This window comes from Triplophysa dalaica, chromosome 14, assembly GCF_015846415.1.
Source record: "Triplophysa dalaica isolate WHDGS20190420 chromosome 14, ASM1584641v1, whole genome shotgun sequence".
Taxonomy (NCBI): domain Eukaryota; kingdom Metazoa; phylum Chordata; class Actinopteri; order Cypriniformes; family Nemacheilidae; genus Triplophysa; species Triplophysa dalaica.
This window is the reverse complement of record NC_079555.1, coordinates 1787672-1805718: the sequence shown is the minus strand read 5'-3', so window position 1 is coordinate 1805718 and position 18047 is coordinate 1787672. Positions and strand designations below refer to the sequence as shown.

At 41.3% G+C, this 18047-nt stretch overlaps 1 protein-coding gene across 2 annotated transcripts in view; it reads left to right on the top strand.

Annotated features, from left to right (window-relative positions):
- The first annotated feature begins 15 nt into the window (after nucleotides 1-15).
- LOC130435410 (rho guanine nucleotide exchange factor 17-like) overlaps nucleotides 16-18047 on the top strand; it is a 51972-nt gene continuing 33940 nt past the window's right edge. For both annotated transcript variants that reach the window (XM_056766022.1, XM_056766021.1), the window contains exons 1-2: nucleotides 16-1555; nucleotides 1730-5286. In XM_056766022.1, coding sequence (XP_056622000.1) covers nucleotides 1039-1555; nucleotides 1730-5286 — 4074 coding nt within the window. In that variant the 5' untranslated portion in view covers nucleotides 16-1038. The remainder of the gene's footprint in view (nucleotides 1556-1729; nucleotides 5287-18047) is intronic.

Here is an 18047-nt window from a genome sequence, read left to right as displayed (position 1 = left end):
TATAAAAATAATCAATCTATGAAAGTAATTCGACTTGCATTTTAGAAAGTAAAGGTAAAGTAAATCCCAGTGACTTTCCTTTAAATAGTAGAATAAATAAACACTTTATCTATGTTTTGGTAAGCAAAGCAAATGAAAGAAGTTATGGTGTCCTCGGTTAATAAAATCTTCACTGTGGCCGCTAGAGTCCGCTATAAACTCGTGCAACTTAAGGATCGACTAGAAAAAGAGAAAAATGGAAAATGTTTGAAACAAAGAAATGAAAACGTTTTGTTCTGTACAAAGACTGAGCACGTTAAACATCTGTGAGGATTAAACTAGACAAAAACTATAACAGACAGTAACAACAACTTAATGTCTTCTGAGTAAACCCAAACATTATCAATGAAAACTAAAGACCATCATTTGTCCGAACATTTTCCACTGTGCGTTCACAAACTGCCTTCTGCAATCTGCTCTCTCACATCAGAAAGAGGAAACGCTTGAATGTCCCACATATTTCCCAGGGGTCTCTCTCTCTAACCCCCGACCCCATGTTGTAGCACCGCCCTCAAACAAAGCAGCTATCTGCATGTAACAAGCCAAAAGTTTCGGAAACGCACAATTGTGTCAAAATAAGCTTCAGCGCACCGAGTTAACGCCGGGAATAAAGGATGCGCTTGAAAAGAGACTGTCGGCCAAAGAAATGGGATTCACTTTGGAAAATGTACATCATTCAAACTTTGCTGGAGTTCGTGCAGAGTTGAAACGCTTTGGATTTTTCTGCTCCAACGTTGAGCTCGTTCTAAACGCATGGATGGAAACCAGGATAGCGAAATACGTTTGGAAGTACATTCATTTGTTTTCGTAAACAATCTCATGCTCTGCCGTTCTTGTTTTTGTCTCCCCCAGGCAACACCGCCAGGCAAGTTTTGTGGTTAAATGGGTGCATTGTAAGATTTTTTCAACGGGGATAAAGCAACGGTGGAAAAAAGTCTGGACAATTTATCAATGAACTGAAAGAAGAGAAGACTAAAAACTGGGAGGACAGGCAACGCCATGGCTGAAAGAGAGATGGAGAGGAAAGCGCCGGTTTATAGGAGCGTTTCTTTGAAAAAACTGGAAAGCTGGAAAGCAAAGCGCAGATCATTTGGAGAGGATTTGGAGAGGCGCGGTGCCCTTCCCCCAGACACCGCAGAGCGCAGCGCTCAGCCCTCACTGGCGACGCGCGCTGTTACTGTATCCAGAAAAGTTTCCAAAATCTCAGCGTCAAATCTTCCGGGCTCGGATCTAAAGAGAAGCACTCATGCGACCTCTCTGTCTGTTCGCGAGCTTTCCGAAAAGTTCGTTTCAAACGCGGGGTCGCAGAGCAACAATGGAAACGTTAAAAGCTCAACTTTAGTTGTTAAAAGTAGCGAGGATTCGTTTTTGGACGACAGCTGCTCACCCAAGGAGATTTTGGAGTTTGGGATTGAGAAAGTCAAGGATAGTAACCAATACAGTTCGACCCAAGAGTCTGTGTCAGGCTCTGATTCGGACAGAGGAGTTCGAAACACTGGGGCTGGCACCAAAGCAGGTAAGAGAGTTTTTGTAATCGGGTTGTGTGTTTTTGTGCTGGTTTATAAGAATCCCTATAAAATGTATATTGTGGTTATTGCCATGAGTTCTGATTAAATTCACCGGTTTTTATTTGAACAATGTGATGAAATTATAAGGCCATTTTTAAAACAACATTTTGTTTTTGTCTTAGGGAGCCCAGTATGTAAATCTCATCGTCGCTATCACCCTTCATATGGAGAGACTCTTCACATTGCTGCAAACTGGCCAAGTGTAACTAAGATTAGAGAACTTTTTGGGGATGGACGCAGAAAGCAACACAGGTCGACGTCTGATGCTGATGACTTGAAATCTGCCTATCAACACCTCCAACATTCTTTCAGTGCTGAATATGGTAGCTCGGCGTCAGACAAAACTGACTGGCACCATCCAGCTAGGCCCTGCCATGACACAAGCAGGTCTGATAATGAAAACATTGCACCGTATGTAGACGATTCCACCCCAAATTGCAACAGATATCAAACTTCATGTGTTGAAAGCCATTCCTGCGAGTCGATTTGTGATCCCCCACAGAATAATTGTTGCAGTGACCTCCAGTCTTCTCCCCCGGCACCCCCTCCCCGCATCAGAACCAGCGTCTCACCCCTCAGGACTCACTCGTTTGCTCGCCGTTGGCAGCTGCAGGGGCAGAGACAGAGTGAAGAGCAGCCGCAGCCACTGGATAACTTGCATTCCTCGCATAACTCCACCAAACCACAGACGGGCCCCTCCGTGGAGCTAGCCGGCACACGGGGAAGACTGAGCTCTGGAGAAGAGGACGAGGGGTCGAGTGGAAGGACACTCGGCACACATTTCCTCCTAAACAAGCATGGCTCCCAGGCTAAGGTGAGGGGGAGGTCTTCAGGCAGTGAGGAGGACAGTCCTGCAACGCTCGCCCACCACAACAGGGACGTGAGACGTCGCTCACTAAGAAAAAAGAAGAAAAGTAGCTGCAGTAGGGATAATGAGGTGTCGGACGACAGTGATGACCACCCTGTAATGATGGAACACTTAGAGACCTCTGATTCTCGGCCGGCCGGACGTGGGATTGAGAACCTGCGGTCTAGAGCAGGCTTTATGGGCCAGCCATGGGCTCGTGGGACCTTATCTCTCGGTTCACGTGTTTCTAAGGAAAACTTTAGGCATCTATATAGAACATTTGAGGGACCAGTTGGAGGCAGCCCGGTCCCACAGGTGTCACGGGTATCAAAGGTCACCATACCCTCATTTACATCCAGTCCACTGGGGTCGAGCAGTTGTAGCAGGTATTCCAGCACAGAGACATTGAAGGAAGAAGATCAACCAGCCAGCTCCCACGTCTTCAGCAGGGCTTCATCAACTGTGCAGAGTAAAACATACCATGGAAATTCCACCATGTATCGCTCACCCAGTTTTGGCCATGGAGACAACTTTTCCCATACCCCAGTTCGAGTTCATCCAAGACTGGTACCCAGCTTCAGTCCATCAGAGTGTAAAGAAAACAAGGTACTTCACCATTCTTTAAACGATGATAAAGAAAAGAACAGGATCTCTATGTCAAACCCTGATATTTCCTCAGAAACCCTGTCGCTTCTCAGCTACCTTAAGACAGATCTGTCGGAGTTAAGAATGAGAAAGAAAGGGCACGGCGATGAGGGAGGTCTGAACTCTGGGTTTCAGGTTGGTCAGAGCACAACAGTGCACAGAAAGAGCTCCAAGACACATCGGCCGCACCCTGGCCGGCCTTCCCTTAAGGACCTCACTGCTACATTGAGAAGGGCCAAGTCTTTCACGTATTCGGAGAAGCCTGTAGTGCAGCGTTGTTATGGAAGCGGGCCAGGTTTGAGGAGTTCCTCCGAGCAGCGGCTAGACTGTGAAGGTAATATAGAGCGGGTGGTGGTTTCTGACAGGGAGGTGGAGAGTGATGACTGCAGGAGTGCTTATGGTTACGAGGAGCCAATGCCAACCCCTCTACAAGACCGCTATGTGCAGGAAGCCAGACAGGTAATAAGGGACATCTGTCAGATGGGTGAAAGTAAGGATGAGGACGATTTTGAGGAAGAAAGTTTCAGGAGAAAAAAAAATGATGCTAAAGAAGGTAGTGAAAAGGAAGATGAGGTAAAGCGGGAGGAGAGCAGTCTTGCTGGGTTTACAGGGTGTGAGGAAGGAGAGGCTGACAGAGAAAGTGGAAAATGTTTACAGAAGGTAAATTCAGAGGAAAATGTGTTCTGTGATAAGTCATTGGATGAACTTTCTGGTCATGAATCTAGCCTGACAGATGAAGGAATTGTCACAGAGCCAGAGGTTGGCTCATATGGGGGGTTATCCATTAGTAAAGACTTGCTTGGGCAGACCCTCACCGTTTGGAATCAGTCAGGGTTGTATGAGCAGCAGATGCTTGCTACAGCACCAGATGAATCTCTCTCATCTCAGCTTCCCTCTGTTAGGACAGAGTATGAGGGAGTAGCCATAGGAGGAGACATTAGCAGCAGTAAAAATGTAAACCAGGGGGCCTCAGAGGCTCCTTCAACTCCCAGCGCTATTCGCAGGCGAAGGAAATTCTCCTCAGCTGGTAACAACGGCTCGGACTCCAGCAATGGCAGCAATGGAGAGTCAAACGGTGAATCTGCATACCGCTCACTGAGCGATCCTATGCCTCACAGACGACGTTCGATCGCGGAGGAAGGCGGAAACAACTTCTCCATGGACAGCAACCTGCTGGGTTCCCTCTCTTTAAACTCGAAGGTGAGCGGTTGCATGCAGTCTTCGGCTGCAGACCTTTCTGAATACACGGGTAGTGCTGGCAGTGACCTCTCTGTTTGTAGCGACAGCCTCCGAGATTACTGCACGTTGATTCAAAGCATTGTGTGCGAGCCCGGCGCGATGGACAACCTCATCGATGAGAAAGCCAACGGCAAGGCGGTGAAGAAGAAGAGCTTTAGCGATCCCAGCAGACGTGGAGAGCTGGCAGATACGGCCACAGAATTTCAGAGAAATCCCAGCGAGCCTATTTGCGAATTAGAACAATCCATACCACCATCCAGCAGTGAGCCCATTTTATCTGAGCAGAGAGACGAGCTATGGGAACTCAGTAGCGAACGACAGCTTTGTTGTTCCCCCAAGAGGCCTCGTTCCCAATCGGAGCGGGTTTTACCCTCCCACCTTGGACAAAACGGAGAAACAAAAGTGACGGATGAGCCTGTCTTTCCCTTTGACCCCAAGCTCGCTCAAGTTTTGTCACCTCGCATGAGTCGTAGAAGCAAGAAACGCTCTAACCGCTTTACCCACCAGGCGTCTTGTGATGACAGTGATCAACAGGAGGAACAGAGTGAGGAACCGTCTTCTGAACACCCAGATACCACCTCCATCCATCCCCAGCTTCCAGTCTTAAAGATCAGATCCAAACATGTCCGTCATGCCAGTGAACCGCCCACATTTTTGCCAATAGATTCTTCAAAAATCTCTGAGGACCACCATATGTCTAGCCACGTCCCAGAGTCTTCACCTGCCCGCAAGGTAGTCCAGGGGGAGGACGCCCCATCGTTAGAGGACGTCACTGAGCCACACATCTTGGCTTCAAACCCTCCTGAGGGTCCAATGGAGACCCCCGCATCCACCGTTGCGGTTATACCCTCTACACCTTCCGCTCCTACCAACTGTGCAGAGTCGAAGCTAGAACGGAAGTCCAGTGAGGAACTTGCCACAGCTCCTTTGAAGACCAAACCAAGAGTGGTGAGTGAGAGTCTTTCTTTTTATGCCATTTGTTTGAATCAGTATTGTTGATGGTGTGTCATGGCGCATGTGCTTCCGAGTTCGTTTCTGAAGGTTTGGATGTAATTTTTCCAATTACGTTTTGTAATGTCATCTAACCACTCAAGTGTGGTCCAGTAAAGGACCACACTTGAGTGTGTAGCTTGTGAGCGAAGCAATCTTTGAAGCTTTTTTTGTAAAGTTATTTTTAGACTTTAGCTAGATGAAGGATATATCACTCTGAAGAGAACTTGGATGCGTGTTTCAAGGCCGTCAGACTGTTTGTGTGTGTAGAATCATGTCTCAATTTGTACGTCTGATGTGTTGATTCCTGTTCTAGTGCATCCGAATTTACAGCTCATGACATTTGTTTTTTGTCTGAACAAGATGGAATAAGCAGAACTGAATAATGCTTCTAGGAAATTAGAAAGACATTTTCCCACAACAGGTTCTGCTTCATGCTGTTTTTCTTGACCTTCCCTTACCTGTCTTTTGGTGGAGTGACTGGGTTGTGTGTGTCCTGCATAAGTTCCTTTGAATACTTTCCGCTATAAAAAGATGAAATGTTCTGGCATTCTTAACTGGCGTATTTTGAAGGCAATGCTTCATCTTGTCTATTTATGCTCAATGGTTTATCCGTTGTGTGAAACATAAGACGGTCTTGAATTAGTGTTTAAAAATAGCGTCTTCTGTTACCAGCCTGACCTTAACTACAAATACCATTCAGAAATGTCTATATTTAAGAGTGTTGTGCTTGGTGTTGGTGATGCAGTGTGTGTCCAAGTGCTGTGATGTTTTACAAAGTGATGAATTGGTCTTTGGTAGGCACTCTGTCTCAGACATCGGGGTTGTTCATAGTTCTCTCCGTCCACCTTTTATGGTGTTGTATTTTCTTAGGATTTCATCTGTGCCAGCTTTTTCTTTCAATACTGTGCTTCACTCAGAGCTGTTCCAAGCTGATGCTTGGTATTAGCTGATTATATAAGATGAGTTTGTTTGAATGACAGCATGTTGGCTTACAGGACCCACATTCCTCTCTTTTCTTTTTTAATTCTCTTCTTTCTTGTGAGGGTCATTATGAAACTTGCAGTGGGGAAAATGTTTGCTCGGCCTTGTCAGTCAGCTTGGAGACCAGCCTGGTCACACACAGACACACACTTGTCTGGTTTATTATCTCCGTGGGGACAGTCCATAGGCGTAATGTAAAACACACGGTATATTTTATCCTCTAAACCTAAAGATCATAGAAAACGTTTTGCATTTTTAGATTTAAAATAAATATCGTTCTGTACGATTTATGGACTTTTTCAAAGACTCAATTTGGGGACACGAAAGCTTGAATAGGCTAAACGGTCTTCCTCTTAATCGTCTGGCTTCAGGCATCTTTCCAGAGCTTAATGCTTTCTTTATGACCTCACTGTAGCTCTTTCTTACTTACAGTTGTTTTTAAAAAGCCTCTTTTCAAGCTGAACATGATACTTGTTTTTGTGGTGATTTTGAAGCAGTTGTTGTCAATAATGTGATTTTCTAGTAGTGGATGTATGAAGTCAGGTCCACACAGGTGTTCTCAGTTATGACGCTGCACATTCTAGATGTCTCTCATATTTAACGGAGAGATTATGGAACGATCCGTGAGGTAAATTGGGTGTGTCAGATAAGGGAGAAATACAAACGTGCAGCTGTTCTCGTTCAGTGCTGAGCACATTACCTGTAGACGTGTTTTACACCATTTCACAGCCAAAGCTTGACAGTATGTCTACTCTTCATTTATTTAACAAACTAGCTGTGAAGTGATTTGCTAAAATTCAATTCTTTATCTTATTATGTTAAATATTTATAATAAATAATAGTAACTTTTTATGGGAATGCACACTTTTTAGAGTAATTTATGGCAAACAGCCAACACCAATTGTCCTGGTTTTATACTCTCCATATCTTTGTAAGCGTTCTCTTTCATTTTGGTAATGGTTTAATGACCAACCACAGTAATGACATTCATTGTGTTAAGTTGAGGCTCTGGTAATGACTGTGAGCTGAGCTCAGGCTTCATCTGAGAGGGAGAGAGAGAGAGAGCGAGAGAGGGGGGGGGAGAGAGAGAGAGCGAGAGAGGGGGGGAGAGAGAGAGAGAGAGAGAGAGAGGGGGGGAGAGTGAGAGTGAGAGAGAGAGAGAGGGGGGAGAGAGAGAGAGAGAGAGAGAGAGAGAGGGGGGGGGGGGGAGAGAGAGAGAGAGAGAGAGAGAGAGAGAGGGGGGGGAGAGAGAGAGAGAGAGAGAGAGAGAGAGGGAGGGGGGGGAGAGAGAGAGAGAGAGAGAGAGAGAGGAGGGGGGGAGAGAGAGAGAGAGAGAGGGGGGAGAGAGAGAGAGAGAGAGAGAGAGAGGGGGGGAGAGAGAGAGAGAGAGAGAGAGAGGGGGGAGAGAGAGAGAGAGAGAGAGAGGGGGGAGAGAGAGAGAGAGAGAGAGAGGGAGAGAGAGAGAGAGGGGGAGAGAGAGAGAGAGAGAGAGAGAGAGGGGGGGGGAGAGAGAGGGTCCAGCAGGAGTAGGTTAATGAATATTGAGGATTTGGAGAGGTTCAGACCATAAACACAGGGTGTTTTTACTGGGGCTGTGATGTGTGTGTGTGACAGGATAGTTAAGTATTCCCTGAGGTTGTGAGGATCAGTAACAATGTACACGCCCCAGAAAAAACTGAAAAAAAAACTGAAGGAAAAACACATGTGGACAGGCAGTAGAAGGAAAACGCCCAGCCTGAGCTCTTTGTGGGTAACCTGTAAAGATATCTCAATGCTGAAGAAACCAGATACGTTTCCAGAGCAGAGGAGGTGACTGTCAAATGTTTTTTTGTTTGTGAAAGCACTTCATTTTAAACACATTTTTAGGACTTGTTGATAAATTTCTTGTAATTTGGTAAGTCATGGAATGGGATTTGCTGAGAAGCAATTTTATCACACAAAGCAACGTTAACTCAAATGACATTAAAGATGCTGTGATGTCATGTGATGCTTTTTTACAAATATAACTCTAAATATGGGATCGTATTAATGCAAGAAAGTTGATAGATTTCATAAGAGACCAATTACCAAAGTCGTTATGTCTTGTGTCGATTTGTTGTGCGATTTGTGTATAACTGCACAAATGTAAATGCAATTTGCATAACACATGAATTTTCATTTTAGCTCAGTGGTAGTTTTTTTACTTTTTCGTACATGGATGTTACAGAATGAGTGTGTCTGTAAAATCCTGACACACTGGTACTGGTGTTGTGTATGTGTGTGTCTTGGCTCGTTTATCAGCGGGACTGCCGAGTGATTCTGTGCAGACAGGAAGCTGAGGAACAGAAACAGGAAGTTGTTGTGGTTACTGATATGCTTGATGATCTGCAGAAGCAGGAATGTGTTTCTGTGATCTGGAAGTGCCAGGCGTGAGACGACACACACACGTTGTCAGTGCTTTGATGCTGTTGTGTCCGTAACTGCTGGACAGCATCTTCACAGGGATTAAAGGCTCAGTCAGGATGAGGACATGTGTTTGTTGTCTGCCTGCGTTTGGACGGTGGTCTCAGAGGAGGGACTGTCATGTCTGCTCCTTACCTTCTGACCAGGCATCATTCCTGCCACACGTTTCCTCAGACAATTATGTAACGTCTTAAAGTCTGGGTGTGTTTAAGACGTCTCATCCTGTGTGATCATTTTACTTTTTACAGACCATATGACCATATAACATACTTTTTTACAGTAGTAGAACACCCAAAAGTGAAAATCTGTCATAGTTTACTCACTCTCAGATTTGTCCAAACCTGTATAAATTGAAAACTGAACACAAAGGAAGATATTTGGAGAATGTCAGTAACCATACAGATATCATTTTACTGCCATAGTAGGGAAAAGACAAACTATGTGAGTCAATGCGGGATGAGATCTGCAAGTTGGTTCCCTTTTTTGAAGGGAAACAAGACCTTAAATCTTAAAGTGACAGTTCACCCAAAAATGAAAAATCTGTCATCGTTTACTCATCCTTTTTGTCATTTCAAACCTGTATAAAAATTCTTCCTTAGAACACAAAAGAAGATATTTTGAGGAATGTACTGGCCCCCATTCACTTGCATTGGTTTTGTGTCCATACAATAGAAGTGAATGTCTCCTTATGTGTTCTGCAGAAGAAAGAAAGTCATACAGGTTTAAAATGACAGGTGAGAAAATGATGCCCAAGTAAGTGTCAAGGCTCTTAATTAAAAAATGTTGATATGTTGATAGAGATTAATGAGAATTTCCTTTATTTGCAGTAAGTTTGCCTCCTAGTTTATACTTATTCTATATAAAGCCAAATGTACCTTTTTTTGTTATACATGTGGATATAAAGTATGCTGAATGCTTAGAAAAGTAATAGCACTCCATTAAACACCATTCATGATATTCGCGTATAAATGAATAAGAAAGAAAGAGATTAAAAAGGAAGATATTTCGTAGGCGTTGTGTGGCGTTTATTATGAAAGAGAAAGAAGGCCACATTCCTGGTGCCCGTTTGAAAGAAAACAACAGGGAACAACCAGATTCTCTCACTTTCTCCTGTCCTTCATTTTCTTCTGCTCTTCTCCACTCTCTCCATTCTCCACGGTTCATTTCTGTTCAATCACTCCTATTGTTTTCTCTCTTTTTTTCCACACGTAAGTATCGCTTTCCCTTCACAGCGCTCTGCCGTCCTGCGTTAATCTTTTGCTCTGTCAGAGTACCTGATATCAGGGCTGAATCTCATTTCTGGAAGAACGGCAGGAATGACTTCATCCCTTCACAATGTTCCCTGACTCCTGCGCTGTCTGAAGAGAGAGAGAGAGATGACTCACATGTGAGCAGGTCTAATGGACAGATAATGTGCTTCCCTACAGAAAGACATTCATTACGGAACAGCTTTTTAAGGAACAGCCTGCTGTGATTATCTTATTTTATTTTTTAGTGTTCTGCGTTTTCTTAAGATAACGGACAAAAGTTGCCTGCTTTGTGTGTGCGACTTATGGAAGTATTTTTCTCACTCATTTCTTAACAGGTAGTTCAAAAAGAATGGACCCAAACCAACCAGCTCTGCGGGCTAAGAATCACTTTGTTTTCAATTAACATCCTTTATATAAACCTATTATGTACTCCTTCCATGACACATTACAAATTATGTATACTGCGTAAAAATATTTGTAAAAATTACGTTGAGAACACACTGACCTTCAGATTTAACAACGCATTTACAACTTTGACACACGGGTGTATACTTATAAAAATATTTTTTTAACATGAAATGAAATTTTACTTCCAAAACCTTGTTGCCTTGTTCCCATTTTCCCATTCACAAACTACTAACGAAATGAAATCAGATTACAGAATGATGTTAAACTACTGGTGTGAAGTCTTAAACTTTCATAATACAGTATATGAGTAAAATATGGACGCTACCGTTCAACATACGCTTAGATATCTGATATTACCTTTGAAGACAAAGATACTTTTTCATTACATACTTCAAAAAAATATTTGTAAAAATGCCTATTTGGACTTTGTTAAAGAAAAGCCAGTCAAGAAACGGTCAAAATAGATGTGGGACTGTTACATAGCTGGTAAAAAAAACATCTCAGGTTACTTCTCTAAAAAATGACAAGAGAAAACATTTTTGCAAATTCTAGATAAAGAATGACTACAGTCAAGGTGATCAAATATAACAGTTCTGATTTATTTAATTACAATTTATAAAACAACTACTGGAAAATAAGAAATGAGCCAAAATTTTAGAACAACAACATGTACATTTGTATATAATCCTTTAGCTTTTGGTTTATTGTGGGCGTCTGAAAATGTTGGGCTAAACTCAGTGTTTGTACTTTGTAAATCAAGCATCATACATGTATTACTCGTCGTGTGTTTTAGAGGCTTGTTTTAAACCCCTATTGTCAGTTTTCCTGTAATTGACTCGATGCTTTTGTCTTGTTGTTGTGTTGGTGGTCTATGAGCATGAGGGTCTTTTAAAAACACTTCAGAGTTATCACACAGCAGAACAGAAGTTTTATGAGTTAAACTTGTGTGCTGTTCTATCAGTGTAAAACTAGAGGATTGCAATCATTACAATGAACAAATCTCAAAAGACCAAAATGAATAAATTGTTCAAGTGATATGAGATTGTTGTGTGGAGGGTCTGTGAGTGGGTATGAGAGTTCAGTGGCTGTATCTAACCATCCAACATCTGCATCTCTGTCTTCATCCATCATTTAGTTTTCTTCGTCATCAGTTTAGTTTCAGCTCCCAAAACAGTCAAATCTCAGCATGTTTTTTGTCATCTCATCTCACTTTGCAGTCAGTTGACATTTGGTCGACACGTTTTTCAAAGTAACTTCTAGTGAAGTAGAGATAAGACCCGATTCATGTTTCTGTAGAATTAAAGCCTTTTCTTGTGTAATGGATTTTGTGAAAATCCATGTGGTTTGGCATGTTGTTAACAAATGCAGGCAGATTATACTGCCTTAAAAAATCTGTAAGTGTGTGAATCTGTAAAATATGTGAGAGAAATAATATTATTCAGCAAGAAACATTATTTTAATTTGTCGTCTTGAGTGCTTGTTAGGGCATTATTACATTTTTTAAAGTAAGTGTCCTCTAGGTTTTGATATGACTCTGTGTTTTTTTTTTTTTTTTATCGTATGTCAGGTAAAAGTCTGATGTCTTAAATAACAACACGCCTGCTCAACAAGCCCTATAATTTAAGAGATTATTTATGTCCTTAAATAAATATATACATTATATATATATATATATATATATATATATATATATATATATATATAGCAAGAGAAATAGTCCAGATGGATAAAATAAGCCCCCACCCAACATTATCTCCTACCTTATTATTTCTGTCTTAAGCAATAATATTCCATACATTTCTATATATATTGCCATAAAGTTTCAAAATTGTGATGTTGACATATCAAAACACCAGGTCTATACCTCTCTTTTTTCCCTCTCTGTCTTTCACTCCTCCTATCGTTCTCTCTCTCTCTCTTTAATGAGTTTATCTCAAATGTCTGTTTTTCCGCACGCGGCCGCACGCACAGCTTGACAGATTTTTAATATCCGTGGTGTGTTTTTGTTGTTTAGATGTATATTTTGCTGACAGGACCGCCTACGGCTCTACATGTTCTCATTTTCTCGCCACTCCATTATTAAGAATAAAATGCAAATGACATCACACATGTTGATGCGTCTTACAGAACAATCACTCATTGCTGCAATCCTGCATTATTAAAACAAGACCGGGGCCAACTCAAGCCAACGTCTTGCAGAGGAACTTCAAAGGAGCGAGGAGTTGTATACCAAAAAGTGTTACAGCGTTCCATGAATAGAAGACGAATGGCAGAAGGTTGTTGTTGTTTTCCGTTTCAGAGGAGGCCGGTCTGATCTCCAGACCGCAGAGAACAGGGTCGCAGAATCTCATGCAGTTCACTCTTTCCCATGGTACATCTGGCATAGCTCCAGCGTGTTTGTCTGTTGATTTGTTTATTTTCCATGTAAGTTTCTCACATCTTACAGATTTACCATCGAGGCTCAAGGCATGAATAGGGATAGTTGCAGGATATGTGCATGATATACTATGGCACGTTATAGTGATACTTCACCCAAAAATAAACATTCTGTCATCATTAACTTACCTTTGAGTTCCAAATATGTATACATTTCTCTGTTCTGATGAACACAGAGAAAGATATTTGGAAGAACGCTTATAACCAAACAGATTTTACCCCCCATTGACTCCCAAAGTAGGAAAAATGAGTTTATCTTCTTTTTGTACTGTTGAACTCAAAAGAAGATATTTTGAAGAATGTAGGACAACAAACAGTTCTGGGGCACTTTTGACTAACATTGTATTTTTTTCCTGATATGGTAGTCAATGGGTGGCAAAATCGGTCTTGTTATAAGCATTCTTCCAAATATCTTTCTCTGTGTTCATCAGAACAAAGAAATGTATACATATTTGGAACTCAAAGGTAAGTTAATGATGACAGACTTTTCATTTTTGGGTGAAGTATCACTTTATTGTGTTCATCTCCAAAATGGACAAGGACTGCAACTTATGCTCTTAAAAAAACGTGTAGAGCCCCAAATGCGATGGTACCACGCTCTTCTGTTGGCTTATGCCCTTCTGTTCTCTGCTATTTGAAAGTTTCCATTATATTACATTTGATATGCGTAAGTATGACGTGTGGTTGCAAAAACATTATTTAAGCATTTGTCTGGCTCAGTTAAAAAACGTTTGAGCATTTTTGTGCATTTCTTTCGGCTATCTTTGCTTTAATGTGGTCTCATTCTTTCTTTAGAAACCCAGAATGGTTCTGTTGTCTGTCTGATGTGGGTTAGACCTCCAAATTTCATTCTCTTTCTCAGAGTTCTGCGCAGCGTAGAAGAGAACTGTCTCTTTGGAATCAGTTCCGTCTTGGAAAATTACAAACGCTTTCGATGAGTCTCTGGAAACAGAACGACGTTTTAACGAATTTACACGTGCTTATTATTTGTGTGTTGTTGCATTGGCTTGTAAATGAAACCTAGCACAATGAAACCATTCCATATTTTTCTCATTGGCGTCTGAGCCCACTTACTGTACCTCGGACAATGCGTTTTCTGTAGCGGGTCGCGAGATAGTTGAGCGTGTAGGCTGCTGGACCTTTAGCGTGTGGGTGCACCGGATCAGCGGTCCCTCGCTCACTGACACACTCACATGAGTACTGACTCGGAGTTGGCAGCACAACATGGGGACAACTCGAGATCAAACCGGTAGAATGTGTGCCAGTTTTGGGGGGACGGATCGAGACTTCCGCGCTCGTTCTCTTTTACTCTTTGTTTGTCTTTAATGGCGTCACTGCGGCGGTTTGGGAGGGCTTCACATCTCCGTGGTGATAGCAGGGAGGACTATCAGAGTCCGGGTCCTACCTCCAGGAAGAAAGTTCTGGAACATGACCTCAATGGCCTCAAAGTTGGAACTAAAACTCAGGCAGGTTCTGTTTTTGGTTGGCATCATTACTTTTAGCCAGGATTTTTTTCAGTTGTTTTATGTCTTTGATTAGCTTTTAAGTTCTGAAATAATTTGGGTTTTTAATTAATTTGAGTTCATTTTAAACTATTTTGTTATGTGCTTTCGACACCCTTTTATTTGTTGACTTTTTAATAGTCCTATTTAAGTTCTATTAAGTGCTAAAGTTTAAGTTTAATTGACTTATATTTAATAACGTTACTCATTTCAGTGTCTCATTTGATGTTTACTTGCCTTGTGTTCCTTTCAATGTTTGTAATAATAGCATCACAGTCAAGCTGTAGTTTCATCGCAACCCCAAATTAGCCGCTCTTACACCAGCGTTTTTTACACAACGTTTGCACTTTCAGCCAACCATAATAGCCAGAGTGACTGAACAATAACGTCAGTGGAGCCGTTGGGAACGATACAACGCTCACGTCACACTTCTTCAACAGTTAATGTTACCGCGATATAATTGTGTGTTTGGGTTTCCAGTCGTATTACAGGTGGTCCGGAACTGAATGTGCACAGTCTGCTATAAGAGTGAAGTTTGACAGACCTAAAATAGCATCTGGATTGTTTCCGCTTTTTCAGGCACCTTCTCTCGTATGAAAACCTTAAGATAGACAAAGAAAGCAAGCAGAATATTTCTAAATCAGACATGTAAACCATTAAAGAGCTCGGCGGAGGATGGCAGATACTGGGTCAGAGCCAGGTCCCCATCCTGTGAGGTTCATGCCAGGATACATTTTTTTAATCTAAAATGATTATAACTACAATACACAACACACAAAATGATATGTTCAACAGGTTCAATATTATTTGATTACATTGAATTTAAGTAACATTATCTATTTCACTAACCTAAAGGTACTTACATAAAGTTAATGCAATGTTGTTTAGTTGAATCAGATTAATAGTCTTGTTTTTGTTTAAAATCATTAACTTGATGAAGTTCAATAATGTTATATGTATATTTTACATTTCCAATATAAAAACCCAATTTTCTGCAATAGTTTATTCAATGAAGGCATCTTGAAACAATTTTTTTAATTTTATACATTTTATTAATAATCAGACAAAACGTACACTTGTCTTCAATAAGAAGATGTAAGTTGTAAGTTAAAAATGTAACCGCACACTAGCTTACCAAAGGCAACGCTTTTCTAAAATATGTTAGCCATAAAACTCAAAAATATAACAAACTCTTCAAAACCTTGAAGAAAAAGATGCATAAAATAACTCTAATTTAATCAAATAAATCTCAAAATGCATTCATATGCAAAGCATGCTGCAAAATAAGATTCCTTTGCCCAATAGTAACAATTTTATATTAACACAACTCCTTTATTTCGTCCCAACATGAGTGGATTCAGTTGTATGACTAAACATAAAAAAATCATGTTGTGAACAAATTTGACAAAAGTTGTGTCGATTTAACTTAAGTTAGTTAAGTAAACTGGACAAGCAGAAAAAAATATTTTTTGAGTGCAGTATCGCATATCTTTATGTGCAAATACTTCATATATCTTATTATTTTATATAGATGTTCTTTTTGTGTTTAAAAGAATGAGGTCAATAGAAGTTGCGATGGAATGCAAAACCTCGTAAAATGTTACTTCCCAGCACATTGTTTCTTCTTAATTCCTCTCTTTGACTTTGTGAAATATGACCTTGCCGTGTTCCTGACAGGCTTCTCTTCTAAACAGCTGGAGGAGGTTGTCATGCGAAGTTAATATATGCTGGTGCATTTAAGCGTTTGTCTGCGTGTCCTCATTGATGAGGTGAGCCGTCTGTCCTCTGGCTGGACTCTCAGTGTCCCACGTCTTCAGCGAGACCCACAGATCAGTCCTCATCAATCATAATAGCCCTAATTACCCCTCTAATGATAATTGGGATAATGGTAATGATGCAGGAACGCTGGAGAGGAAACAGTTGGGCAGGCGGTCGGAAGCCAGGAATGTTCCGCTCGGAGAGAAAAAGATGGGCAGAGATGACTGCTGCGGGACACTGCCTATTCGTGCCATTATGTCCGGATTGACCTCCTGTAATAATGAGAAGTCTGTATTGCTAGAATAGGTAATAAAACCCGGGTTTGTGTGTATGTGTCTGTTCTCTGTCGCATTTCAGAGGAACATTTCAAGTTTCCTTTTTCTATCTTAAAAATAAACTTTTGGGAGTTTTTGGACTTTTGTGTGATCACGGAACCACCGACACATTCCTCAAACTATCTCCTGTTGTCTTACGCTAAAGAAATAATCAAAAACAAGTTTTGAACTACATGAATAAATGGTTTTGGGTGAACTATCCCTTGAACTCTTGAATGAAACATTTTGAGTTCATGTTTGATGATGTTGGGATGTCTACCGAAACTCTTCTATGAGTTATCTTTCTTAATGCATTATGTCTTTTTATTCTTGATTCAAGTCTTTTTTTGGCAAGCAGGAGCGATGTTGTTTGGTGAGGTCACCTGAGCTTCATGTAGAACTTTTAGTCTCTTAGTGAAAGCAAGTTTACAATTGTCCAACAACAATCAATTCAACTACCAAAGTCAGTCAAGGTCTATGATCATTCATCGTTGTCTCTCGGTTCTCGATCTGTCTTGTGTTTATGCTGTTGTTCTTTGCTCCTCTTTCTTTCTTCTCCAGGAATAGAAGAACAGAAGCAGCTGTAAAAACACATTTCTTTTTCTGTGGCTGATTTTTTTAAACATTCTCTCTTAAAGGGGCGGCTCGGGTTTGGATTTACACATTTTTAGAGTTTTCTGAAAAGGCAGAATGTCAAATACATTTAACCGGAGCACAAAGTTTGCCCATGTGTTTCTGGGAATGAAAACGAATGACGTTCTCAACACCATGTAACCTTTCGCTCATGTGCTTGTTCGACATGACTTTCTGGCAGAGGTCTGTTGGAATATTAGATGACATCAGTCTGAAGCTGGAACAGGAGAAGAGTTTATTAGACATTACATTCAAGACACACTTGAATGAGAATTAGTCAAGGCATTTATTGCCGGGTGTCTTCAGGATTTGATAGGCTGAACGTTACACAAGAGACACCGCATCATCTTTTCTGTGTCTTTTAACTTTTCTCTTCCTGGATCATTGATATTTGTGTGACCAAACGAAGAGGGTAAGGTCCATGATGATGGGTTCGTAAAAGATGTTTTCTCTGAATAGTGGAACTGTCGCTGACGTTCTTGGATGAATAGGATGCGGTTGAGTTTGGCTAAATGTGATGTGCTTGCATTCGAGGGCCGCAAAGTTTCTGCCACCACCTGCACCACCTCCTCATCCCGTCCAACCCCAGAGCTTTGTTCTCCCCAAAGATACTACCAGTCACTCCATCTGTAACTTTGTCACCGTACTTGCATCTGCTTCTCATTTCTTGTTTTCGTTCCTGTGTTCAGCACAAAGAAATACTGACTTCTTTGTCCGTCTGTACTTCTCTCTTGCCAAAACTTGGTTTGCTTTTCACATGCACATACTGTAGTTGCACGTCTTAATTTTACTCTCTACTGTTTTCCGTTTATCCTGCTGTTACTCAGTACAGTGCACGTTTAAAATCTCTTCTTTCATAATGCTATAGACTGTTGTGTTGGAGCAATATTATCTGAAGTGAATATGTTTGTTTGTTTGTTTGTGTGTGTGTAGTGAACTTTAGGTCACTGCTTTCATTCCTTCTTGCACACACATGGCTCTTCACCCTGTTT